Source organism: Martes martes (assembly GCF_963455335.1).
Source record: "Martes martes genome assembly, chromosome: 15".
NCBI classification, from domain to species: domain Eukaryota; kingdom Metazoa; phylum Chordata; class Mammalia; order Carnivora; family Mustelidae; genus Martes; species Martes martes.
The window spans coordinates 1644891-1670568 of NC_137903.1; the positions used below are offsets into that span (position 1 = coordinate 1644891).

The window sequence follows — 25678 nt, forward strand, 5'->3', positions numbered from 1 at the left end:
GGCGGGGCAGCGTGACGCGCGCCTGGCCCCGCCCCCGGGAGTCCGGCTCGCGGGCGTGCGCATGCGCGAGGGGAAGCGGGGCGGCCCGGGCATGCGGGGGCGCGCACTCTCATTGGGATCGGGTGCCGTTTATCACAAAAACCGATATGGGAAGCCGGCAAATCCCCCCGAAATAGCGCGGACGCAGCTCCAGTGCCGGGGCTCCACGGGGCCCCGGGAGCGCGGACCCCAGCCGCAGCCGGGACAGTCCACGCTTGCTCCGCCGCGGCAAGAGTGTGCTGCCCCCCAGGAACGCAGCGCTCTCCGGCAGCCCCGGGGCGCTCCCAGGGGCTTTCATCGAACTCGGCAGCAAGCTCGGCGCCCCGTCCCCCACCGCTCTTCGGGGGCCGCTCGCAGATGCCAGGAGCTGGCCAGCTTCCGCCCAGCCGTCTAGGAGTGCTTCCCCGAGCGAGGTTGTGAAGGACGCGCGTGTCACCCCCACGGACTGCGCTCGCAGAGGGGGCAGTAACGTCCGGGAGGGGGGCGAGTACGTCGGAACCTCCTGGTCTGCATCGGGCCTCGGAAGGGCTTACTCCGCAAAGGCATACACTCTAGGAACTGCGTGCAAACTTGCCGACCCCCGGCTTCGTTTCCCCGCTGGGTCATACATAATCTTGTCACGCTCATCAAGAGAGGTTCGTAAATCCCAGCGTATGGGTGGGTTGTGCAAGAGAGAAGAGAAACCGCAGAGTATTTATACATTTATTTATAATGAAATTATGGTCTAAGTATTTACAACATATAGGAAACCAGAGAATATGTTTATACAAAGCCAGCCTGCAAAGGATTCAAATGTGCAAAACTGACAGTTCGTATCCCAAACTACTCCTGGTTCAGCAGACTAGCTCCTCCTTTCACACATCAGTATTTGATACAAAAAAGTTCTTTTGGCAAAACCTGTAAGGTCATGCCAAGAAAAAGGACAAGTTGCCATTTCGGTCACTAAGTCCGCCATCCGTCCTATTGTGAGCAGTCAAATCTCTACTTTAGCTGCGACCAGTTCTGAGACAGACCACTGTGTTTCACTCTGTGCTGAGTTCTGACCAGCTTTGGATCAAGCAGTTTTCTCGGACCCAGCTGGAGACACGGAGCTTATGAAAAGGGCAATAAAAACTGCAGTGACTTTCCGGGACTAGAGAGCCTGCGGGTGCCTGCTTTGTATCATCCCAATAAAAAGACATAATGAAGGGGAAAACCCTCCATTTTCCTACGCAGGATCTGGCTAAATCCAACAGCTTTAAATTAGTAAAACTGCACTTTCCAAAACAGAAAAGAATGCAAAAATCAAATAAGGATGAACTGTTCTTAGTTTTAAAGGTGCTGAAAGGGAAGGATGAACTTAAAATCATCTCCGCACTAATACATAGTAAGGCTTTGTTTGTAACCAGTTGTCAGCAAAATGGACCAAACAGTAGTAAATTACAAAGAAAACTTTCTTTTTGTCAGAATTGGGGTCATTCATGTGGAAGAGGCTGGACAGGTCAAATGTATACTGGAGTGACCCTGCTGGGACGCTCTGTTGGACAAGCACTTTTCACCGACTGTTAAAAAGCTTCTGAGACAAGTTTGTGATTCTAAGTAAATTTTAAGATACTACGCCACTGCAGAAACAAGGATGTTTAAAAAAGAATGAGACCCCTTTAAGAAAGGGGACACTGCATCTCTAACTTCTGCAAAGGTCCATGATGGTTCCCAGTACAGGCCCCAGAGTCTTATTAAATCAAATGCATGCATTATTGCTAAAGAGAGTCACCGAGGGTCAAAGCTCTGTTCCGCTGTTTCCTATGGGGCCATCCAGAATGGCATCTGCTGTTTAGCTCGTGGTTGCGATGAAGGGTACTGATACCCCAGACTCCAGCCCTGTGGAAAACTACTTGCATTTTTATGACCCCCGTGCTCCTCCTCTTCATCAGACGAATCTGCAGCATACGCCACCAACCCAAAGCCCTTCTCTGCAGTTTTCATCTTCTTGACCGGATAATCTAGAATAGAGAAGAACAACCCCAACCCATCCCCCACCGAGACAGAAAAAAAAAAAAGATACCATAAATTCGTTAATAAAAAAAAGATGTTAATTGTAAGTGGTTAGTTGGACACCATTTTGAGGTCACAGGGTCAATGGTCACCCAAAAACGTTGAAGATCACACGAAAAACAGCACCAGCATCAGCAAATGTGAATCCACCAGAACCATGTAAGAAAACAGAGAAAGAAAACAGAAACACAAAATAATAAAAAAAAAAAAAAAGAAAAAAAAAGAAAAAAGAAAAAAAAAGGAAAGTTAGCAAGTGAGTCTCTGGAGGCGGATACTTCACCTTTTAAAGAGTTAAAAGAAAAGAAGTTAAGAAAAGAAAATGTATTTTCTCCTGTTCATTTTTATCAGGGCTACAGGCAAAGAACGCAAGTGATCCCATACTCCTCTAAATTCTGGGTTACTAGGAGGCAACGTTTTTTTAACAGCCACAGGCTGACGATTCACAACCAAAAGGCCTACGAGGAGAGATGTAGCTCCATCCCAATACAAAGAAAAATCAATCTTTTTTTAACGGAGGCTCTACGCCCAACTCGGGGCTTGAGCTCATCTCCCCGAGGTCAAGAGTCGCACGCTCCACGGACGGAGCCAGCCGGGCGCCCGGAATCGCAACCCTTGAGTCTGTGTCCGATCACCCCCAGGGATGCAGACAGCAAATGCAGACAGCGACAAAATCTGGAAATGACCTACCCATCGTTAGCATCTCCTAGGGCTTTCATGGTGCTATGCATAAAATGTAACTTGACTAACTTTTCTAGACAAAATTCGAAAAGCCTGTGTAACTATATGCTGTCCTCCTAAAAAAAAAGAAAAAGTATCCTCCTTAGCCTGTGGAATTTAGAAGTCGGAGTCGACGCCTGAATGAACGTCAGGCTGGACAACTAGAACTTAGGAGCGGCCTCGGCAGCCCGCGCGTCCCCAGCCGCACCCCACTCACCGTGGCCCCCTGCGCCGGCCCCGGCCCCACTCCTGTCCTCAGACTCCGCTTTCATTCCAGTCACTGGGAAGGCTGGTGGAGGCATCAACTGCCTGTGAGAAGAGAAACCAGGACAGCCTTTCGGACGGACTCCGCGGGCTCCGCTCCGCTGGGGGACTGTTGGAGCCGCGCACCCCGCGCTCTCCACCGGCCGCGCCCTGCGAGCGGTCAGCAAGCTGTGAGAGCGCAAGGTGTTAGCCAGGCCCGGCCCAAAGCAATGCACTGCCCGGGAGACCAGTCCCGTCCGAGGAAAGAACAGCCCGGGGGGCGGTTAAGCACCAGATGGAAGCTGGACCCCCGTTCAAGCACCTCAGTCCGCAATGTTCTAGGATTCTTATTTTGTTTTAAACATTTTATTTGAGACAGAGAGAGAGAATAGGAGCGGCGGCGGGCGTGTGGGGCAGGCGGGGAGAGATGCAGAGGGAGAGGGAGAAGCAGGTTTCCCGTGGAGCAGGGACCCCGATGTGGGGCTGGATCCCAGGACCTCAGGATTATGACCTGAGCTGAAGGCAGACACTCAACCGACAGAGCCCCCCAGGTGCCCCAATAGTCTAGGATTCTAAGTAGCAAACACAGCTTGGGTAAGACTTCAGTCACTGGGGCACCTGGGGGGCTCAGTGGGGTAAGCCTCTGCCTTCAGCTCAGGTCATGATCTCAGGGTCCTGGGATCCAGCCCCACACTGGATTTTCTGCTCAGCGGGGAGCCTGCTTCCCCCTCTCTCTCTGCCCGCCTCTCTGCCTGCTTGTGATCTCTCTCTGTCAAATAAGTAAATGAAATCTTTAAAAAAAAAAACAAAACAAAACTTCAGTCATGGCCTACGCTTAGCAACATGGCCACGCTGCAGACAATGCAGTAGAGGATGACGCCTGATACAAGCACGGAGTGACCCAAAGCCCAGGGTAACCGCCTCGTGATTGTGAACGGGGCAGCACCCTCCGTGAGTGCAGCGGTTATCAAAGAATAAAGGGGGGGGCAGTTTATTTAAGCCAAAGGATTGCATTACACTTTGATCGATGGATTACTTTTTTTTTTTTTAAAGTAGGTTCCACACCCAGCGTGTAGCCCAGTGCGGGGAGTGAACTCATGACCCGGAAATCAAGACCTGGGCTGAGATCAAAAGTCTGACACTCAACCGCCAAGTCACCAGGCGCCCCTACATCACAGTTTTGAGACCATGGAAGCTCATGGCGACGGAGCAACAGTGCAGACCGAGGACACCTGGGTACATTCACGCGATCGCGCTCCAACGGACTCACCTGTCCCTCTCTCGCTCTTTGCCTGAGGAACTTGCCGGCTTCGATCCTGCACCTTCAATCTCATTCTGACTGGAGAAGCCTGTACCTAAATTAGTCATATGAATGGGTCCATGCTATGAGCAGAAAAATACAGCGGCATTAGCAAACCTACGACTGCTGCAGTGACTTCAGCTCCTCAACGTAACTGTCAAGTGCCTCGTCTTTCTGGTCAGTGGCAGTGAGCTCACTACCCAGCCCTCTGGGACCTGGACATAACCACAGCTGGAGGAGACCTGGTCTCTCCCCGGAGCGCCTGCTCATGCTATGCGGGTCTGTTTCCAACTGTCCTTTCATAAACTAGAAAAACGCACCACAGTCTGTTTCAAATAACACTTCAAGGGCTCTGGCCAAAAGTAAAGGTGCTTCTCCTGATAAAATAAAATGGCACCAACACTATACATTTATTTATGTTAAAACTTCACATTTAAACAGTATTTTAAAAATCTCTTTACTTGAATGACCACTTGTGTGACGCATGTGCAGAGAACCACTGCATCTCCGCCCACCTTCTGTCGTGTGCAGTGGGGACTGGAGGAAGCTACCGCTCTCCTTCGTGGAGCAACGATAAACTGAGAGCCCAGGTTCAAGTACAAACCACGTACCAGGTGAGTCAGAACCACCCGCGGCCATCAGGAGCGCCGCACGGGTAAGAGCAAGCGTGGAATTCTACGGCACTCCTAGGCCCGAGTCACAGACCCTCTGCCTCTCTCCCCGTGGAGCGGTTATTTCCTTCTACTGCTCCAAAGACCAACCCACCCAAAGGGAGTCACTCTTGCTTTAAACTAATCCCCCAAGGGGAAAAAACCTAATCTAAAAGGATTCCAGAAAACAGAAATCCAGTACCGGGAGGATGCTTCATACGGATGTGAACTTATCTTTCTTTCAAGGGAGAATACAGTAAGATAAGATGAGGAAAGTAAGGGTATTTTATTTAACCTGGTATCCAAGAAGTCCAGACTCTCGTTCATCTGGCAGCTCCTCTGTGAATCGCCTCTTCTGCGCCTGGGGCTGAGCGGGGAGTGGGGGCGGGGGCGGGGGCGGGGGCGGGGGACCCGCAGGCAAGGCAGTTTTGACAGGAGCAGCAGGAGTGAAAGGCCCGCTCATCGGACTCTGGGACCAAAACAAACCAAGGGGGAAAAAGGTGTGAGAATGTCCAGCCATAATAAGGAAAACAAAATCACAACAGACTTTAATCATCCACGTGTCCTAGAAATCCTGGCTCTCCGGTCCTTAGCTGCCCTCCGGGATCGTTTGCTGATGGGAGAGCCTGGCCTCCCCACCTCCGTGGTAGGGAAATGCGACACTGACAATCTCTCCAGTGCTTTGAACTCTCAGGAAAGACCTGCTGTGCCCTTGGGCTACTAGGGGCAAACATAACCAACAAATAAAAATTCCAGCCACTCAGTCCAGAAGTTATCAAGCAGAACATTCTCGGACTTAGACCCCTCTAATCAATGTGATTAGCTCTTTCTGCATTAAAAAGGCTGCTAATGCTTATGGCAAAGGCGAGTTCACTGCCACTTCCAGGGAGAACTGTTACAGCAAGAGAGAGTCTAACCTATGTTTTAAGAGACTGTTCCAGAAAGGAATAAGGACGGATCCAGGACGCATCAGAGAAAACAAGCACCTCTCAGAGGACTGTTCTCATGAAACGAACGGCTAACACCTGCTGAATGCTTGGGTCATCTCTCTCAACCCTTGCAACCTCTCAGATAGTATCGCTACGCCCATTTTCTAGAAGGAAACCAAAGCCTGGATAGGCCAAGTCACATCCCAGGATTACACAGCTCAATCACAGGAAAGCACGAGGAACCCATGCAGCGAGGAACCCATGCAGCCTATGTCTAAAGCCCCAGGCTAAGGGCCGGCTCGGTCACACTCCTTTCTGGTTACAAAGGAACGTGGCTGAAAGCTGGAGGCCTACGGCTCCGCCAAGCGCAGCAGGCAAGTAGTCAGGACCAGGGGTCCCAGCCAGAATTTAGGGAAGCCTTCTGCTGTTTCACAGTGGGCAGCCCCCTCCGGTGCTCACAGCCGATCAGTGAGGACCAGGGCCACGGTTTAAGGCCACAAGCTCCCCCCGGCCCGCGTATCCGGCGAGAGGCCCGCAGAGAAGGGCCCGCCATCAATGCACCTGCGTGCGCTCACTCGCTTCTCCCTGCCCCAGAGCAGGGCCACACGCCGTCCACCTGGATGAGCTGCCACCACCTGTCCCTCAAGGTCCAGTTTCGCGCGCGGTCTGAGAACTACACGACAGCATTCAAGACCCTTCAGCTGGCAAAGTGCACATATCTCTCGGCCCCGACCTCCTGCACGGGGGCGTCTGTCTGGAAGACCAGCACCTCGGCTGCAGTCACGGGGAGGCGTGCGGGCCTCTCGCCAGCACCAGCCCGTGGCGCGTCCCCCGCCGGGGGATCCAGCGTTCTCAGAGCCCGGCCACAGGCAGAGCCCGCGTGGCCCGCCACGCCTGACCCGCCGGCCACACCGCCCTCCAGAGGAAGCTTCCTGACTCCTCTTCTAAGCCACTGTCTGGTGGGCAGGCCCGTGACACGCATCCAGAGACCCCGGGCGGCATCCGTGCACCCACGCAAGCAGGGGACAGAGTACCTCCCGTCGCACAGAACCGACACACTCTCCTCCGGAAGGACACCACCACCTCCACACCTCTCCCCGGGCCACCTCTCCCGAGGTCAGTGGGTGCGGTTCGCGCCCGGCGGCCTACCTGGCCAGCGCCAGCGGGGGGCTGGACTTGCGTTATCGGGTATTGTGTTGGCACAGGGGGGACTCCCGTAGGTAATGCTGGCAAGACTCCAGGTGCCAGAGAGACGGCTGGTGGCACTATGCTTGGGACTCCGTAGGGAGGCTGAACCGGCTGCTGAGGAGGGGGAACAACAGGGTAACCAGACTGACAGCCACTGGATGCATAATATGGTGGCTGAGGAGGGACACTACTTAGAGCAGAGGGTTGTGTATAGCCTGAGGGGGAAGAAAAAAAGCGTTTAATCAGCTGCAGCAAAATGAGACATTTTAGCTGAATATTAACCTACTCTCTAGGGAAGAAAAATACTGAGGGACGAATGGCTTCCCAAATTACCGTAAGCTGAAGGGAACACTATCAGTGCCCCGGCACGGGCTGGCCTTAAACATCCTATTCTATGCGTAAATACCACTAACAAACTACTTCTTTTGCTGAAACACTTTGAGACATACACACCTGGTAAGGGCACAGCAGTATTAATCTGATTCACAAATCTAGAATATTCAGCATGAACCTGCAAGAGAAGGGAAAGCGAATTCGTACGGGACGGTCCCAATGCACAGAGTACTCGCGAGGGTCCATTAGACAACTCTAGAACCAAAGCAGCTAAGAATGAAAAGTATTTTCACTGATTAGGGGCCCCTGGGTGGCTCAGTGGGTTAAAGCCTCTGCCTTCGGCTCAGGTCATGGTTCTGGGGTCCTGGGATCGAACCCTACATTGGGCTCCCTGCTCGGCAGGGAGCCTGCTTCCCCCTCTCCAGTTCCCCTGTGCTTGTGGTCCCTCTCTCGCTGTATCTCTCTGTCATAAATAAAATCCTTTAATAAAAAATAAATAAAATAACAAAACTATTTCTACTGATTAAAAAAGAAAAAAATTTCCGTTGACACTTCAACCAAATTTAGACTTGTTTAAGCTAAGACACGGGGCGCCTGGCCGGCTCAGTTGGCGGAGCATAGGACTCGAGCTCAGGCTTGTGAGTTCAAGTCCCACACTGGGTGTAGAGATTACTTAAAAATAAAATCTTAGGGGCGCCTGGGTGGCTCAGTGGGTTAAAGCCTCTGCCTTCAGCTCAGGTCATGATCTCAGGGTCCTAGGATCGAGCCCCACATCGGTCTCCCTGCTCAGAAGGAAGCCTGCTTCTCCCTCTGACCCTCCTCCCCTCATGCTCTCTCCCATTCTCTCATATAAAATCTTAAAAAAAAAAAAAAAATCCACCAACCAAGGAGCACCTGGGTGACCTGGTCGGCTGAGCACCCAACTCCTGCTTTCAGCTCAGGCTGTGTTCTCAGGGTCCTGGGATCGAGCCCTGCACCAGGCTCAAGCTCAGCACGGAGCCTGCTTGAGACTCTCCCTCTGGCCCTCCCTCCCTCTCTAAAAATAACAAAATTAAAAAAATAAAAAAATCAATCGGGGCAGCCTGGGTGGCTCAGTCAGTTATGTGTCTGCCTCCAGCTCAGGTCATGATCCCAGGATGCTGGGATCGAGTCCCGCATGGAGCTCCTTGCTCAGCGGGGAGCCTGCTGCTCCTGTTCATGCACACACACACTCTCTGACAAATAAAATCTTTTAAAAAATCAACAAATGAATTAATTTTAATAAGGCACACCCTATAAATTATGAAGCCAGGACTTGGCAATCAGGAGCATGGACATCAGGAGCTTCCTAAGTCGCCAAACTGGACTCAGTTCTGAGGCACAGAATCATCCAGAGCCAGAAAGAAAGTTAGGAAATTCCTAAGTTGCCAGTATACCTGCTGCGAACTTATTCGTTCTTTTATTTACTGGACTTGTCCTGGGACGCCTGGGTGGCTCAGTTGGTTAAGCAGCTGCCTTCGGCTCAGGTCATGATCCCAGCGTCCTGGGATCGAGTCCCACATCGGGCTCCTTGCTCGGCGGGGAGCCTGCTTCTCCCTCTGCCTCTGCCTACCACTCTGTCTGCCTGTGCTCGCTCGCTCTCTAACAAATAAATAAATTTAAAAAAAAAATTTATTAAAAAAAAATTTATTTACTGGACTTGTCCTCAAAGAGCTCAGGGCTCAACATGGGTTCGTGGAGCCCCATCCAGCTGTCCATTATGACACCGCCCCGAGTCAGCGGCTTCACGGGGCGACAGGGACAGGGGACGGCCAGGGAAGCGTGCTGGTGCAAGGGACGGCAGAGCAGCTTACTTCCCGGAAGCAAAGGACGCAGCCTCCCGAAAGGGCGCCCTTAAGATACCAAGTAACAAAGACTGAACACGTGCAACCCCCACTCCTAACCGCCTTCAGGGGCTCTACCCACAGCCCTGCTGGTTTCACTTTCGGTTAGTAGGTTACAGAGCAGAAAGAACACACGATCAAATAAACAATGAGCCCGAAGGCTCTGCTGACCGGTTATAAACTACTCTAGCTCTACCCTTACTAACAAGCAGAATTTGGAACTCCCACCGGTAAGCAACTCGGCCAAGACTGAGAGCACTGGTTAGTAACCCACAACACGGTGCTTTCACACGCTGTGCCGCAGGCTTCCAAATTCCACACTGAAACAGTCCGTAAAGGAGAAACGCAAGCCGGCCAGGCCTCCGGCCAGGGAAGTCTGTCTTCCTTATGAGAACGTGAGTTGCTAGAATGGTGAACCGCTTCCAAAACTCCCGTCCGCCCGGAACCTCAGAACATGACCGTATTTGGAAACCAGGTCTCTGCAGACGCAGGGCGTTAGCATGAAGTCATGTGGGCTCATGGGGGGCCCTAAATGCAAGGACTGCGACCCTTCAAGGGACAGACAGGCAAGGCGACACAGGAGTAGGCCAGGAGACGACAAGGCAGAGAATGCAGCTCTGCTGACATGGGAAAAGAGTGCAGAGGCCGGCGTGCCGGGAGAGCCGTGGAACATTCTCCCTCACAGCACTCGTTTACCAGGAATCAACCCTGCCCACACTTTGACTCTCAATGTCTGTCTGGCTTCCTGAGTAGCGAGAGAATAAATCTCTGTTGTTTTAAGGCCCCCAGTGCGTGGGCCTTCGGTATGGGAGCCCTGGGACACCAGCAAGGTGGCAAACAGCCGAGACCCAGCCCCGCAGAGCAGCGCTCGTCCGCGCGTCAGGCGCAGGCGTCACTCACTGTTTGCAAGAGGTTCTCACAGAGCTTCTTGGCGGCAGCCAGGCCTTCTGGTTTGGGGTGACTGCAAAGAAGTAAGAAAGATCCGAGAAGTCAAACACGAAGAAAGGATACAGAATGTGGATTCCACTTTGCACGCTGCTCACAAACTTAATATACTCAACCCAGCACCAACATAAGCTGCTGAAAATCACAACCTAATGTTTCATGAGCCCTTTGACCTGTAACTAGTATCGTGAGGACAAATATAATATTGGTCTGAGATACAGGTATTAAAAAACATTTAACAGTCACTAAAATAGCCCTAAAATGCGTTAATATCACCAAAGGTTTAAATGCAGACGACGTTAGGCTCATGACAGCTCATTTCAGGGTCACAGCTCGGTAGAAAGACCCAAGAACCTGAACGCTAAAGAAGACAATCCCGCCTCCTCGTTCAACAGCTCTTACTCCGGACACGATGAAGCAGTCACTGCTCAGCACCGGCCCCCAGGCCTCAGGTTACTGCTAATTAAACCTATTTTCTTCCTCCCGCGGCATCGCCCCTGCCCATACAGAGCAACGGATGCGCGTTCACACGGCAAGCATTCAACGGCCCCCACACGTACCTAATGTAAATGTACATAGGTTCGAAAGCTTCTCGGCCGGATGCTGGCTCAATGCAGCCCGAGCCCTTGCCTCTGAGGAAGACTTTGGCGCCCGTTTCGATCTGAATGTGCTGCAAATAGGAGCAGCCTGGCCCCTCCACTTTCTCCTTGACACTGAAGGCGGGCACAGCGTGCTCCAGACCCACAAACAATTTGTCTTGCACGTAGTGCATCTATGGGACAGAACAGCTCAGATTAAACACACGGCACACAATGAAGTCCTAATCCTGAAAACTGTTCTGCAGAAAACTTCACTAGTCCAGATACTTCTAATCCCTGCCAGAATAGGGATCCCCCGGACTTTGCCCCACGAGCCCACAAACCAACTCAGAAAGCAGCTTCACCTGGAAGAGCACTACGCGGGCTACGTACCTACCTGTAACAGGAACCCCTTCCTCCGTTCAGCAAAATCTACTTAACAGGTGCAGAGCAAAGACTCACTACTAAGTGCACCCACGGCCCCTGACGTCTTAAGTCAGTGGGAACCCAGAGCACAGTCTTCCGTGAAACGAGAGAGGCATGTCGGGTCGTACAGTCAGCCCTGTGGTGTCCTCCACCGAGGGCTGCTCTCTCCCACCCTGTTTTCTAGGAGGATTGTATCAGCAGAGTCTCACTTCACCAGACTCCGCCTTCTTAGTCCTCCAGCTGCCGTCACAGGGACAGACACGTAAGCAAACCACTACCTTCCAAACGTACGCTGCGGGCATGCCTGGACCTATCGATGCCCTTTCGGGAATATGCCAAAGTAAACAGATGTGTGTTCTGACGTACACTGCATCACAGAACACGAAATGGTCCCTTAACAGGATGTGTCAGCCGGTCAGCCTCAGGCTGGACGTCAGGACGTTCCTTCACACTTTCTGTATTATTCGGCACGTATCACTTCTACAGAAATGACAAAGCTGCTCGTGAGCTCTCCACTGAACATACCCCTGACTGGAAGGGAGGCTTCTGGCTGACGGCTGGAGACAACTGTGCGATGGGCGCTGGCTGGTGATACACAGTGACTGTCGCACCATTGAAAGTAGGACTCGTCCCCGTGGCAGCTTTGACCACCCCGTTGGTGATAATTTCTTTGATTCGGTTTACAGCTCCTACGGAAAAAGGGAGATACGATACAGAGGAATAAATGAACTGACTAGAACCCACGGACAGGCCCAGGCCAATCCGCAACCACCCCTGTACCCACCCACTCTGCAGGACACCCCGACACACGGTCCTCGGCCTCTCTACTCCCCCAGCACACGCGCGAGCAGTTCATACACGAGTCACGACAGCTATCCACAACCTTCTGCCAACTCACTCCATACCGCCCTGTGCTTTGTCCTTCACAGAAAGGGGGATGTGAACCAAACCGTTACTTACTGTCTACTAATTCCCGTGTCTGGCCCTGAACATGAAGGTATAACGGACGATCCCTACAAAGAGAAACATAAAACGATGATCCCAAACCGCGCACAAGCAAAGGAACCAAATGGGTCACCAAATCCAGTCTGTAATGTTTACGGTTTCCAAATAAGTAAATGGGACTACGTACAAGAAAATCGCTGTTGCCGATGTCTAGGAACGTGGTTTTACAGCTAATAAATAAGCTTTTCTGGTTGCTTCATGTTAACTTGTCCACACATGGATCAAATCTGTTCTTATGGGCTCGTGAACACTGGCAAGTAGTCAACGGAAACAACCTGACGTCTCAGAACAAAAGTCCTTCTTGTTGGTTGTCTAACAGGGAGGGGCAGCAGTGCTCCAAATTAAAGGGGCAAAGTGACGGCAGCCTGTGGACCACATCTGTGACGCCCGCAACCCAGGTAATTCTAGATTTTTAATGTAAAGTGGCTTAGATTCCGATTTTGATTATAACAATGAGGAACATCAAAAAACATAGTTAATATAAAGCTGTCGATAAAATAATAATAGTATTTAAAGACAAAAAAGTTCAAAATAGCAAATAGTACATATATAGAATTGAAATACGTTCCTGGTTTCAGGTGGGGACCGAGTTGTTTTTTTTAAAGATTTTGTTTATTTGACAGAGAAATAGAGAGTACAAGTAGGCAGAGAGGCAGGCAGAGGGAGAAGGAGAAGTAGGCTCCCCGCCGAGCAGGGAACCCGATGTGGGGCTCAATTCCAGGACCCTGGGATCACGACCCGAGCCGAAGGCAGCCGCTCAACCGACTGAGCCACCTGGGCGCCCCGTCTCAGGTGGGGACCAAGTTTTGCCTCCTAATTATATTTAGTTTAAGCCAATGTGGAGTGTTACAGTACCTGGCTACCTGCCCTCAAAACCGAGTCATGGGAGGGATTTAACCATAGGGGACAAAATCTGTCAGCCAAAAACCTCACAGCCACCAGAGAGGCAACGAGCTGTCTGATGAAAGGAGGTGGTTTTTTTTGGAGGGGGGGGGTGTTAAGATTTTATTTATTTATTTGTCAGACAAAGATTATAAGTAGGCAGAGAGGCAGGCAGAGAGAGGGGAAAGCAGGCTCCCCGCTGAGCGGAGCCCGATGCGGGGCTCGATCCCAGGACCCTGAGATCATGACCTGAGCCGAAGGCAGAGGCTCAACCCACTGAGCCACCCCGGCGCCCCAGGATGTGTTTTTTAAAAGGGAGATTACAACAAAGTATAGACCCTTTGGTTGGGGGAAATATTTCCATACAAAAGTCTGGAAGCATATATATTAAACGTAGCAATTATCTCATTTTACACTTTTCCATGATCTATCTCCTCCAATAAAGCGTCACCTGTGGGAAAAAAAAATCCAAAGCGCAACAGGAAGGCGCGCAGCGACCGCCGTCCCTCATGCGCAGCGGAGGCGCCTCAAAATCTACCACGCAGTGCGTGCACACACACACCAAGCTACTAACCCAGTGTCTGCACGGATCTCCTACGAACAAAAAATATGAAACTAACATGAGCCACGTGTCCAAACTTCCCCCAAAGCGGAGGATGTGCATACGCACCCTGGTCCCACTTTGGCCTTCTCCTCAGCGGTCATGAATCTCCCTCGAGTTGACACGGCAGCCCCACTAAGCCGGCTGATCTGAAAAGGAAACGTTCTATTAAGAAGATGTGGCAATGGACCTATTTCAATGACAGGCAGAAAGGACGCCCCCCCACTCATTCGCTACACCACCAGCGAGGAATGAGTTCCCTCCCGCGTCCGAAACCTCAACTCCGTCGTTTCTTGCTCAGCTGACCCGGGGAGCCCACACCTGTTTCTCTACTTTCCCTGACAAGTTCCTCTGCACTTAACTGAACCCAATCCTGACTCTGCAGAGTATGACCCACACCCACACCCACCCGTAAACATCTGACCCCTGTCTGTCTGCAGTCAGAGGTCCTGCTTTCCCGACTGCGGCCACCGGCCACCTTCCCCCCAGGGCCCAACGTCTGCCCACCTCGTCCTGAGTCTGCCCTCGAGTCAGCAGGTTCCGGCACGTGAGAGGCACATCGTTGATCTCGACCTCAGCTACCACCAGGTCATCCTTGCTTTTACTGCTGGTGAGGCCTTTGCCAGCAGCCTGAAGCTACAAGAGAGAAACTCCGTAAGACGAAAGGATGCTCCTGCTGTGCGATCCACAAGAGCCCCTTCCCAGGTCCCACCACCAGCACCTTACTGCTCCCTTCACGAGCCTCCAAACACACCTGGAAACACTCCTCGTCATTCTTTGAAGATGAAATCACAAGTGAGCAAAACCTCAATAAGCGGACATCAAGTACTGTCAATTTACTTGAAGGCAATCATCAGATTTCTCTGGAACCTTGGCCACGTGTGCGTTTCTATGACCGCGTTAACCCCAGAAACCCTACAGACTAGAAGCTGCCATCTCCACGAGGAAAATTAAAAGACTGCGTGCGGTCCGATACAGGGCGGAGCCCAGGGCACGATGCGGAGTCCCGCAACCCACGCGCCTCATTTGTGGAATGGGACGCGGCCTCCGTGCCAACACTGCGGCTGCAACGTATCCCGTGTGACAGGCCCCGTCCTCGCAGCGACCTGGAAGACCCGCGAAGTTCATCTAATGGACAACCCGTTACTCTCTAATAACGAAGAACTAACTGCCAAGCGAAAGCCTGAAATCTGATCCGGTTTCTCTCAATTTAATCCGCGGACAACTCCAGGTACCGGACCAGAGTCATCTGAACAAATTTTCACCCCAAGATGGCCTTCCGCAACCCTTTGAGGCCTTGGACCGATGTTCGGCAAATCTGCTCAAAGGAGATAAAATACAGTTTACTTCTTAATGTGTTAGATAGATTTTTAAGAGAGATTTACTTATTTATTTTAGAGAGAAGGAGAGGGAGACTCTCAAGCAGACGACACCCAGCATGGAGCCCAACACAGGGCTTGATCTCACAGCCGCAAGACCAGGCCTGGAGCCAAAATTAAGAACCGGATGCTGAATGGACTGAGCCACCCAGGCGCCCCACATCAGACAATATTTCACAACGTGCACAAACTACACGACTCCACAATGCCTCGTCTTTGTTCAGCCCCTGCTCAGTCCTGGCCATCATCAAAGGTGCTTATCAGTGCTACCCCACGGGACTCCCTGTGGTGACACAGGTGTTCGAGACCTGCCCGGGAGAGACGGGGCCACAGCCCCATGTCCAAAGGCTGTGACAAAGAACTGAATTTTGAATTTTAATTCAAATTTTATTTACTTATTTATTTTAAAGATTTTATTTATTTATTTGACAGACAAAGATAACAAGTAGGCAGAGAAGCAGGCAAGGGCGGGGTGGCGGGGGTGGGGGGCAGGCTCCCTGCTGAGCAGAGAGCCAGATGCGGGGCTCCATCCCAGGACCCTGAGATCATGACCTGAGCTGAAGGCAGAGGCTTAACCCACTGAGCCACCCAGGCACCCCCAAACACGTGGCTAGTGACTACTATCATGGACCACAGGTGTGTGTCACCAACCCTATCAGAAAAGGAAACTGAGGCCCCATGACGTATCCAAGCCACACAGCCAGTAACTGAGGACCCTCGGCGCCAAGTGCACGTATTCTGGTTCTAAATCCACACTCCCTCCTGCTGTGCTCAACTGCTTCTCAGAGGAAACACATGAATAAATGACAAACATCAGTGTCAAGAATGTTAATATTCAAGGAGCACTCCACGTCAGTGCGCCGTCACTATTTCCCTGCAGAACTCAGAAATGCACAGTTCGCTCAGTTTTTGCAAATAATAACAATACAATGAATAATGAACTTCCAATTCACTAGAAGTTCCCAGCAATTCTGCACAACTTGAGTATTTTTTTTTTTAAAGATTTTATTTATTTATTTGACAGACAGAGATCACAAGTAGGCAGAGAGGCAGGCAGAGAGACAGGAGGGGAAGCAGGCTCCCTGCTGAGCAGAGAGCCGGACGTGGGGCTCGATCCCAAGACCCTGGGATCATGACCTGAGCCGAAAGCAGAGGCTTTAACCCACTGAGCCACCCAGGCGCCCCACAACTTGAGTATTTAAACATCCAGATAGACAATGGCCGTTCTGTGGCTATTACACGCATACACTGGATGGCTAACAAAAAATCATCATCCCCCTCAGTTATACCAATGTCCTTGACAAGTAAAAACTGTCCATGTTCAAGGTGAACAACTGACGTTTGGATATGATTGCCACAAACATGCTAATTAACACATTCGTCACTCACCCAAACTGCATTTTCAAACCCAAAACCCATCTCCTCACTGGAAGGCAATTTTTAATTGAAGCCCAAAGAACTTCTTTTCAAATGAGAATTATAATGCAACGAGCTGCCTTAGAACACACTGAATTCTCCAACGGCAGAGGCTTTCCAGCAAAAGCTAAACCCCGACTGTCGGAAATGACCCTGAAGTCAGACATGTGCGTTACTGATTATACACAATTTACGCTCAGGAGCTGCATTTCTCTCCTCTGTCAACTGGAGACAGTAATCCGTCCCATCACACGGCTGCAGAGTCTGTCTTGAGGGCAACGCGTGCACTCCGGCAGCACAAACAGCCACGACACTCATTATTCTACAGGAGGACTCCTGTCCCCTACAGCAGCATAAACTGAAGACTTCAAAGTTCAGATCCATCCTAGTTTTGAAATTTTAATTATACCACAAATTCTGTAAAACGACCAAATAATTTCCTCAATTTCTGTGAAAACAGCAAAGCCACCAACATATCAATTACTCATTTCATTTCACATTCAATTACACTGTAGGCAGTCATTCAACACCTATAGAGTCTGGAGAACTTTGTATGTATGCATTTACTTTTTAGTATAGCTGACTACAGACATTTTTTTTTTAATTTCATTTATTTGTCAGAGAGATAGAGATCACAAATAGGCAGAGAGGCAGGCAGAGGGAGAGGGGGAAGCAGGCTCCCTGCTGAGCAGAGCCCGATGCCGGGCTCGATCCCAGGACCCCGAGACCATGACCTGAGCTGAAGGCAGAGGCTTTAACCCACTGAGACACCCAGGCGCCCCGAACCACATTTTAAAGCTCCCTTGATTTACATGAAGGTCTTTTTTTACCTCAGTGAAAACGCACATGTACTGAAAAACATGTTACACTGTCCCTTTACATCATTACGTCAATAGAAAGTAAACTGAATTAAGTGAACAAAAATAAAATCAACTATCTGGTCCATAAATGTCATCAAACCAACCAAAATTGCCTCGAAAAAGTAAATGACAAAACGTCATGTGACGCATCGTAAAACTAAGTGATCTTTAAATTACCCTGACCCTGTTTTCTCCTTAACACAAATAACTGCGTGATTACAGGGTTACGAATTAAGCCCACTGAAGTTAGCCTTACCAGAGTCCCTCCGGCTTCCCTACCTTCTCAGCAGCGTTCTGGGCCGGCTTCAGCTTCCCCTTGGCCATGAGCATGGCATTGATCTTGGCGGCCACAGCAGCAGCAGCATCCAAGGCGCCAGAGGGAGCCGCCGCGGAGCCCCCAGGGCTTCCCCCACTGCTGGGAACCTCCCCGCCCGGGGCCGACGGTGGGAGGAAGAGGAGGGGGGCCGGAGCGGGTTGGTCCCATTTGCTGCGGCGCCTGCAGGAGAGAAAGGAAAGCATCAGGCCCCGCAGCGCTCACTCCGGTTACTCCTCCCTTGCTCCGCTCCGGCACCCCGCCTCCCCGACGCGGCCTTCACAGCCCGAGTCTCCGACCGAGATTCAGATCTCGACCCCGACAGTCGCGGCAGGTCTGCTCACTGCTCTCAACCCTCTCCGCTCCGCGCTCCCTCTCCGACCCTCCCTTCCGTCCCACATGCCCTGGGCTTCCTCCGCCTCTCGGCCGGGCCTTCCCGAGGTCCCTGCTTCCCTCTTGCCCCCGGTCCCCGCCGGCCTTTTTCGGGAGCCCCAGGGCCTGCTCACCACCCTTCTCCCCGAAAGCCCGGCCCTCCAGCGCGCACACGGCCCAGTGGAGCGCCCCCCGCCCGGACGCAGCTCCCGGCGGCCCCCCCGCCCCTCCTCCGCCCCCGGCGCGCTGCGATGCCCTCGCCCGCGAAGCTTTACCCGCCGGCCCCGGGATGTGTCGCGCTCCCCGCGGACATGGCGACCGGCTCTGCTCAACCACCCGCCAACTACCCCGCTACCACCTTCCCGTCACTTCCGCCCCCAACGCCCTCACGCACAGCCCCTTCCGGTCGTAAGGAGACGCTCTTCCGGTGAAAGCGTCGCTTCCAATTGGACTCCTGTTGATTTCCAGGCGGCCGGCGTCATCGGAGACAGGTAGGGCGTGACCTTCCTGCGCGCGCCCTGCCCTTGAGAAAGATGGCTGCCGAAGCGCGCGTCCCGGCGGGATCGGGGCGAGCAGGCCCATGTTTGTTGTGGGCAGGGCGCTCGCCGGCCAGACAATACGCAGGAGTCCGGGAATCGGACGGGTTTCTCCCCGAGTGCGGCCACGACCTCCGGCCGGGAGCGAGCCTTCCGCCACTCTGGCCCGCCTCCCGTCTCTGTTACCTGTTTAGGAAAAGACCAGTGGCTCGTCCAAAAGCCACGTGAAGACTTTCTCTGGTTCTACGTCTGCGCGGCAGCCCCTGCTTCAGAGCAGGGGCTCGGGGTGCGCCGCGAGGGGGCGCCGGCGCCCGGGCGGGAGACGGAGGGAGGGCGGGGCTCGGGGAGGGCCGCGGACGGCCGAGGGGAGGGGAGGGGAGGGGAGGGGAGGGGCGGGCGGGGCTCGGGGTGGACCGCGGACGGCCCAGGGGAGGGGAGGGGAGGGGAGGGGAGGGGCGGGCGGGGCTCGGGGAGGGCCGCGGACGGCCGAGGGGAGGGGAGGGGAGGGGAGGGGAGGGGCGGGCGGGGCTCGGGGTGGACCGCGGACGGCCGAGTGGAGGGGAGGGGAGGGGCGGGCGGGGCTCGGGGTGGACCGCGGACGGCCGAGGGGAGGGGAGGGGAGGGGCGGGCGGGGCTCGGGGTGGACCGCGGACGGCCGAGTGGAGGGGAGGGGAGGGGCGGGCGGGGCTCGGGGTGGACCGCGGACGGCCGAGGGGAGGGGAGGGGAGGGGCGGGCGGGGCTCGGGGTGGACCGTGGAACGCGGAGGGGAGGGGCGGGCTCGGGGTGGACGGCGGACGGCGGAGGGCAGGGGAGGGGAGGGCGGGGCTCGGGGCCGACAGCGGAACGCGGAGGGGAGGGCCGGGCCGGGTGCTTCGCTTGGGGGAGCCTCGGGGTGGGTGGTGGTCGCTGCGCACTGACCGTGTTGGGGGTCTTGGGCTGCAGGGAGACGGTTGGCTGGAGAGCTTGCAGTGCTATTTTTCTTTTCTTTTTTTTAAAGATTTTATGTGTTTGTCAGAGAGAGAGAGAGCGCGCGCGCATCAGCAGGGGGAGCCGCAGGCAGAGGACGAGGGAGAAGCAGGCTCCCCACTGAGTAGGGAGCCGGACGTGGGGCTCGATCCCAGGACTCTGGGATCCCGACCACGGCCGGAGGCAGACGCCCAACCCACCGAGCCGCCCCAGGCGTCCCAGTGCTATTTTTCGAATGAGTTTACGTCCTGGTGAGATTCATAGAATGAAGATTCATTTGAAATCCAAATTCCTGTTTTCCCTTCAGCATTTAATAAATGTCCTTTCCAGGGCGCCTGGGTCGCTCAGTTGGTTAAGCAACTGCCCTCAGCTCAGGTCATGATCCCGGAGTCTCGGAATCGAGTCCCGCATCAGGCTCCCAGCTCCGCGGGGAGCCTGCTTCCCCCTCTGACCTTCTCCCATCTCATGTTCTCTCTCTCTGTCTCAGATAAATAAATAAAATCTTAAAAAAAAAAAAAGTCCTTTCAGTACAAACAGCACGTTTATCATATACGAAATTTTATTTAGACAATATTAAGTTTTTTCATTCTTTTGCATTGATGTATTTATTCTTTTGCTACAGGATCTTATTGAATAATTCTATGTTTTAACATCTGTTAGGACAAGCCAAGTCCCATTGTCTTCTGTGTTTCTTGCTTATTCTGACAGGTGTATTTTTGCAAAGAATTTCAGATTAAACAGCTTTGTTTTCCTGTTGCTCCTTATCCCCAAATACAATGTTGTTGGGAGTCTGAAAACACATTGTTTAGGGGGTGCCTGGGTGGCTCAGTTGGAAGACGGTGACTCTTAATCTCAGTTCAGGTCTTGATCTCCAGGTGGTGACCTGAATCCCCCAGCTGGGCTCTGCGCTGCACATGCAGCTTGCTTTAAAAAAAAAAAAAAAAAGAAAGCAAAGAAAAAATACTTTATTTTTTCCTTTTTTAAAGAAAAATTGACATGTCCAGGCACCTGGATGGCTCAGTCAGTTGTCTGCCTTCAGCTCAAGTCATGATCCAGCGGTCCTGGGATCCAGCCCTGGATCGGACTCACTGCTCAACGGAGAGCCTGCTTCTCCCTCTCCCCCTGCTTGTGTTCCCTCTCTCCCTGTCTCTATCTGTCAAATAAATAAATAAAATATTTTTTTAAAAATTGAGATGGGGTTTATAAACCATATTACTTTTTTTTTTAAGATTGTATTTATTTATTTGACACAGAGAGACACAGTTGAGAGAGGGAACACACGCAGGGGGAGCGGGAGAGGGAGAAGCAGGCTTCCTGTCGAGCAGGGAGCCTGATGTGGGGCTCGATCCCAGGACCCTGGGACCGTGACCTGAGCCGAAGGCAGACGCCTAACGACTGAGCCACCCAGGCGCCCCCATATTACCTTTTTTAAAGGAGAACTGGGGCACCTGGTGGCTCAGCAGGTAGAGCATTCAATTCTTGATCTCAGGGTCATTAGTTCAAGCCCCTGTTGGGCATGGAGCCTACTTAAAAAGTAAGTAAAAATAAAAGTGCACTTGAAGGGGTGCCTGGGTGGCTCAGTGGCTTAAGCCTCTGCCTTCGGCTCGGGTCATGATCTCGGGGTCCTGGGATCGAGTCCCGCATCGGGCTCTCTCCTCGGCAGGGAGCCTGCTTCCTCCTCTCACTCTCTCTCTGCGTGCCTCTCTGCCTACTTGTGATCTCTCTCTGTCATCTTAAAAATCTTTAAAAAAAAAAAAATCTTTAAAAAAATCTTTAAAAAAAATCTTTAAAAAAAAAAAAGTTGGATTGTCTTTTTATTGTTGAGTTGTAAGAATGCATTCTTTGTTAGGAAGCCAAGTATTTCAGATACAGGGTTTGTAAGTCTTTTCTCCTGCTCTACGAGCTGTCTTTCCGCTTTCTTGCTAGCATCCTTTGAAACATAGGTATTTTGTAGTTTTGATGATGCCTTTGATTTTTAGACTTGGGCTCATTGACAAGTTCACTGTGATGACTGTCCTGCCCCGGGGTGCTGCATACCGGTTCCACATGTGTTGGCCTCCAGTAAATCCTTTACTGTTTTTCATCTAGGCTTTTGTTTCTTTCTTTGCAAGTATATGCATAGGTATTTTAAATTTTTTGACTGCTATTTTGAAAAGACACTTAATTGTATTTAAGCATATAGTCTTTGTTACAAAAAGTTACTGGGTTTTTTATAACCAGCCCCCTTGCTACACCCTAAATAGTCCTATTAATTTTGTAGCTAAATGTCTGGCATTGATAAAATGTCATGGACAAGAGCACATGTTGCCTGTGTTCAAATCACAAAGTCACTACTGACTTACTGGGTGAACTTGGGCCAAATTCTGGGCCTCAGTTTCCCTATCTTTTGTTTTGTTTGAAGATTTTATTTTGGGAGCGCCTGGGTGGCTCAGTCAGTGAAGTGTCTGCCCTCGGCTCAGGTCATGATCTCGAGGTCCTGGGATCGAGCCCTGCATTGGCTCCCTGCTCAGCGGGCGCCTCCTTTTCCCTCTGCCCCTCCTTCCCATTCATTCTCTCTCTCTGTCTCTCAAATAAATAAATAAAATCTTTAAAAATTTTATTTGTAAGTAACCTCTACACCCAGTGTGGGGCTTGAACTCACATACCAGAGATGGAGCATCAGGCGCGCGCCTGACTGAGCCGGCCAGGCGCCCCTTCAGTTTCCTTATCTTTGAAAGGGAGGCAGAAATAGTGCTTGCGTCACAGAGTTGTAAGGACAGTATGAATCCATATAAAAGGTTCTTTGGATACTGCAGGTATAATAAGTATTTCTAGTATCTGGTGGATATAAGATAGAATTCGCAGGGGCGCCTGGGTGGCTCCGCCAGGGAAGCCTCTGACTCTTGCATTCGGCTCAGGTCCTGATCTCAGTGGAAGGATCGAGCGGGGCGTTGGCTTGGGATTCTCCCTTTTCCACCGCACCTCCCCTCACTGTGTATGGGCTCTTTATCCCCCTTTCTAAATGGATAAATAAAATCTTTAAGGAAAAAAGACTATTACTTTGTTACACTGCTGATTGGAAAAGTCTCTAAAGTGAGAGAGGTTAGTCTGAGGTTGTTTTTCCTTCCCGTTTGGTGCAGAATCAAAAAATTGGCATATGGACCCCCGTGGCTGGGCACTTCCCAGGGCTCGCTTGTAGATTATTAGGCCCCCTACTGCCACCTGTCAGACAGCTGGGGGGGGGCGGCAGATATCAAACTCAGAAGCTGTCAGCATCCCCTCCCGCCTTGTGACACCTGTCGCTGGCTCCTGGTCCCGTGGCACTTACCATGAACAGCCCAGCATGCTCTTGTCCAGGCGTGCTGCCCCACACCCACCTCCAGGATACCTGCCCGGAATCCGTGCAGATCAGCCCGAACATGGAACGTGCCGGAACTGGGTCTTGCTCTAGGGGCCCCGTCCTCCCCCGCAGCAGTGGGACTTGTGACAGGACAGAGAAAAGACTGACAGCGGGCTTTCCCAGGGTCTCCAGTGTGCTCACCCCCACCCTTTGGGGTGCCGCCTTCTACCTCGAGCACTTAAGGAATGATCTTTCCAAACAAGGGGATTTCCTAGGAGGCATTCTTCTGTCACTTCTAAAAATAGCTTTGTGATTTCTGTCACCTTACAGGGAATCCATCAAGAAGGAAGAATGGGGAGAAAAGAGGCGGCCCAGACAGCCCCAGTTCCGGCCTCTGGGGGACCTGCCTGTCCTGCGTGCTATGTCCTCCTAGCCTGGAGGTGTCCCAGTGTAGCTTCAGATCCTTGCAGGGTCCCCTCCCCCGCTCCTTTGGGCCAGCCTCCAGGAGCCCGGAGAAGTCATGGACCCGCGGCGGGATGGGGGAGCTGGCTGCGGCGGGCTAGCCACTTGTGGCCGAGAAGTCAGCCCCGACGAAACAGCTAGGGGCCAGGGTCCCGCTCTGGAGGTCCCGTCAGCAGAATGGGAGGATCGTAAAGTATGTGATTATTCTTTAGGGCCTTAGGAAAAGCACTATCCCAAAAGAGATCAACACTTTGTTCCAGGCATAGCAGAAAAACAGTGCAGTTATGTAATCCCGTTAGAGAAAACTGTTCCTGTCATCTGAAACTACTTGAGGCCAGGTCGAGGAACATTAACCCCTTTCTTGTCAAATTTCAGGTCCCAGTGAATTATTTTGCCATACTGAATTTTTGTGATTAAGCTAATGCCAGACTGGCCCTGGCTAGGCTCTTGGCCATGGAGTGTGGGCTTCTGGGAGAGCAGAAGAGGAGGGGGAAGCTCTATCCTCTTAGGTGCTCAAAAACACTTCTCAGGGCACCTCTCCCCGACCAAATGATGACTCTTCGGAGGGTTGTGATGAGTGTGCTTGGAGGTGATACGTAAAACGACAGCAGTTCTTAGACGCAGTTTCTCATGAGCACTGGGAGGAGAGCAGGGAGGTGGGCAAAATGCAGGCGTGTGTTTCCACCAGGCAACCAGCTCCCGCAGGACTGCAGGTCCCAGAGAAATCACACCCGTCAGGAAAAGGCTACGGCTTTAACACCGCCGCCTCAAAATCAGCGTCGGGCGACGGAGACAGGAAGGATTGATTCAGACAAGAATCATCAGTGGACGCTGAAGATACCGGGTCGAGGCTAGAGGAGGGGCAGGAGACTCGTGCAGTCTCAGAACAGCTCCCGGCAGACACGGACTAGTTACAGAAGGGAGAGTGGTGCCTTCCCGGGGGGAGCCTTCCAGATCCCCCCTCCACTAAATGATGGAAGCTAACGTCCCCAGCGATAGATGTCACTCACCTCCTGTTGGAATACTCTTAAGTGAACACAGCGCCAAAAACGTGATAACCCAAGTCGAATCATAAGCAAATAGACAAGTCCAAGTTGAGGATGTCACATAGAACAGCTGACCGTCAGGGGCGCCTGGGTGGCTCAGTCAGTTGAGCGTCCGACTCTTGATTTCAGCTCAGGTCATGAACTCCAAGTCATGGGATCGAGCCCCGCATCGGGCTCCACACTCAGCACGGAGTCTGCTTTGGAATCCCTCTCTCCCTCTGCCCCTCCCCCTCCTGGAATAAATAAATAAATCTTTAAAAACAAACTAACCTTTACTCTTTAAAAGTATGTAACATTTCAAAATGTCATGAAAGCCAAAACCGGAGGAACTGTTCCAGGCTCAAGGAGACTATGAGGAAATGGTGAGCAAATGTCACACATCTGAGATGTCTTTTGCTACAAAAGATATTATGACAGACATTTGGCAACATCTGAAGGAGGTTTCCAGATTAGATAATATTATTGTAATATTGTTAATTTGTTGATTTTGATCGTTATACTGTGGCTATGTAAGAATATTCTTTTTTTTTTTTTTTTAAGAATATTCTTGTTTAGCAGTGCCTGGGTGGCTCATTCAGTTAAGTGTCAGGTCATGATCTCAGGGTCCTGGGATCGAGTCCCGCATAGGGCTCCCTGCTCAGCGGGGAGCCTGCTTTTTCCCTCTGCTTCTCCCTCTGCTCCTCCCCCTGCTCATGCTCTCTCTCTCTCTCTCTGTCAAAAAGAAAAAAAGAAAGAAAGAGAAAGAAGGAAAGAGAAAGATAGAAAGAAAGAAAGAGAATATTCTTGTTTTTAGGGAACACGTTGAATAATTTAAAGGTAAAAGAACATCATGTCTGCAACTTACTTTCAAACTGTTTAGAACAAATTTATACATACACATATTCAGAATGAAAAGGACAAAGTAAATGTGAAAACACAATGTTAACATTTGGGAAATCTGGGTAAAGGGTGTACAGAGATTCTCTGTGCCATTTCTAAGTCTGAAATAATGTCAAAAGAAAAAATACTAAAAGTTAAAAAAAGGAAGAAGAAGAAAGAAAGGAAAAGAAGAAGGCTACAACAGCAGTAAAAACTGGGAACATATGGGGAACGTGGCAGCTCTGTCAGAGGAGCACAGGACTCCTGGGTCGTAATTTCAGGGTCATGAGTTTGAGCCCCATGTTGGGTGTAGAGAGTACTTGTAAACAAAATCTTCATTTAAAACAAAAAAAATGGGGCACCTGGGTGGCTCAGTTGGTTAAACAGCTGCCTTCGGCTCAGGTCATGATTCTGGAGT

The 25678-nt window shown here is 51.6% G+C and overlaps 1 protein-coding gene across 4 annotated transcripts; it reads right to left on the reverse strand.

Annotated features, from left to right (window-relative positions):
* Positions 1-725: 725 nt before the first annotated feature.
* Positions 726-18422, reverse strand: KHDC4 (KH domain containing 4, pre-mRNA splicing factor). 4 transcript variants are annotated; one of them, XM_080824104.1, is made up of 14 exons: positions 18348-18422; positions 17667-17883; positions 14240-14368; positions 13802-13881; positions 12205-12257; positions 11770-11933; positions 10801-11012; positions 10196-10256; positions 7554-7611; positions 7062-7315; positions 5279-5452; positions 4304-4416; positions 3008-3099; positions 726-2021 (listed from the first exon to the last, which is right to left on the reverse strand). In XM_080824104.1, exons 1-14 carry the CDS (start codon positions 18383-18385, stop codon positions 1822-1824), a joined length of 1845 nt encoding a protein of 614 aa, XP_080680230.1. In that variant the 5' UTR covers positions 18386-18422; the 3' UTR covers positions 726-1821. The 4 variants fall into 4 exon arrangements, 3 of the variants coding, with proteins under 3 accessions (XP_080680230.1, XP_080680232.1, XP_080680231.1); XR_013967991.1 differs by having other exon boundaries at positions 728-2021; positions 4304-4388; XM_080824105.1 differs by lacking the exon at positions 726-2021 and having other exon boundaries at positions 2991-3099; positions 4304-4388.
* Positions 18423-25678: the final 7256 nt, after the last annotated feature.

Coding starts and splice junctions, on each gene's coding strand:
- KHDC4 (XM_080824104.1), bottom strand. CDS start 18,385: ATGTCCGCGGGGAGCGCGACACATCCCGGGGCCGGCGG. Junction 17,884..18,347: donor ACACATCCCGGGGCCGGCGG/GTAAAGCTTCGC, acceptor TCTCTCCTGCAG/GCGCCGCAGCAAATGGGACC. Junction 7,316..7,553: donor TACTGCTGTGCCCTTACCAG/GTGTGTATGTCT, acceptor CTTCCCCCTCAG/GCTATACACAACCCTCTGCT.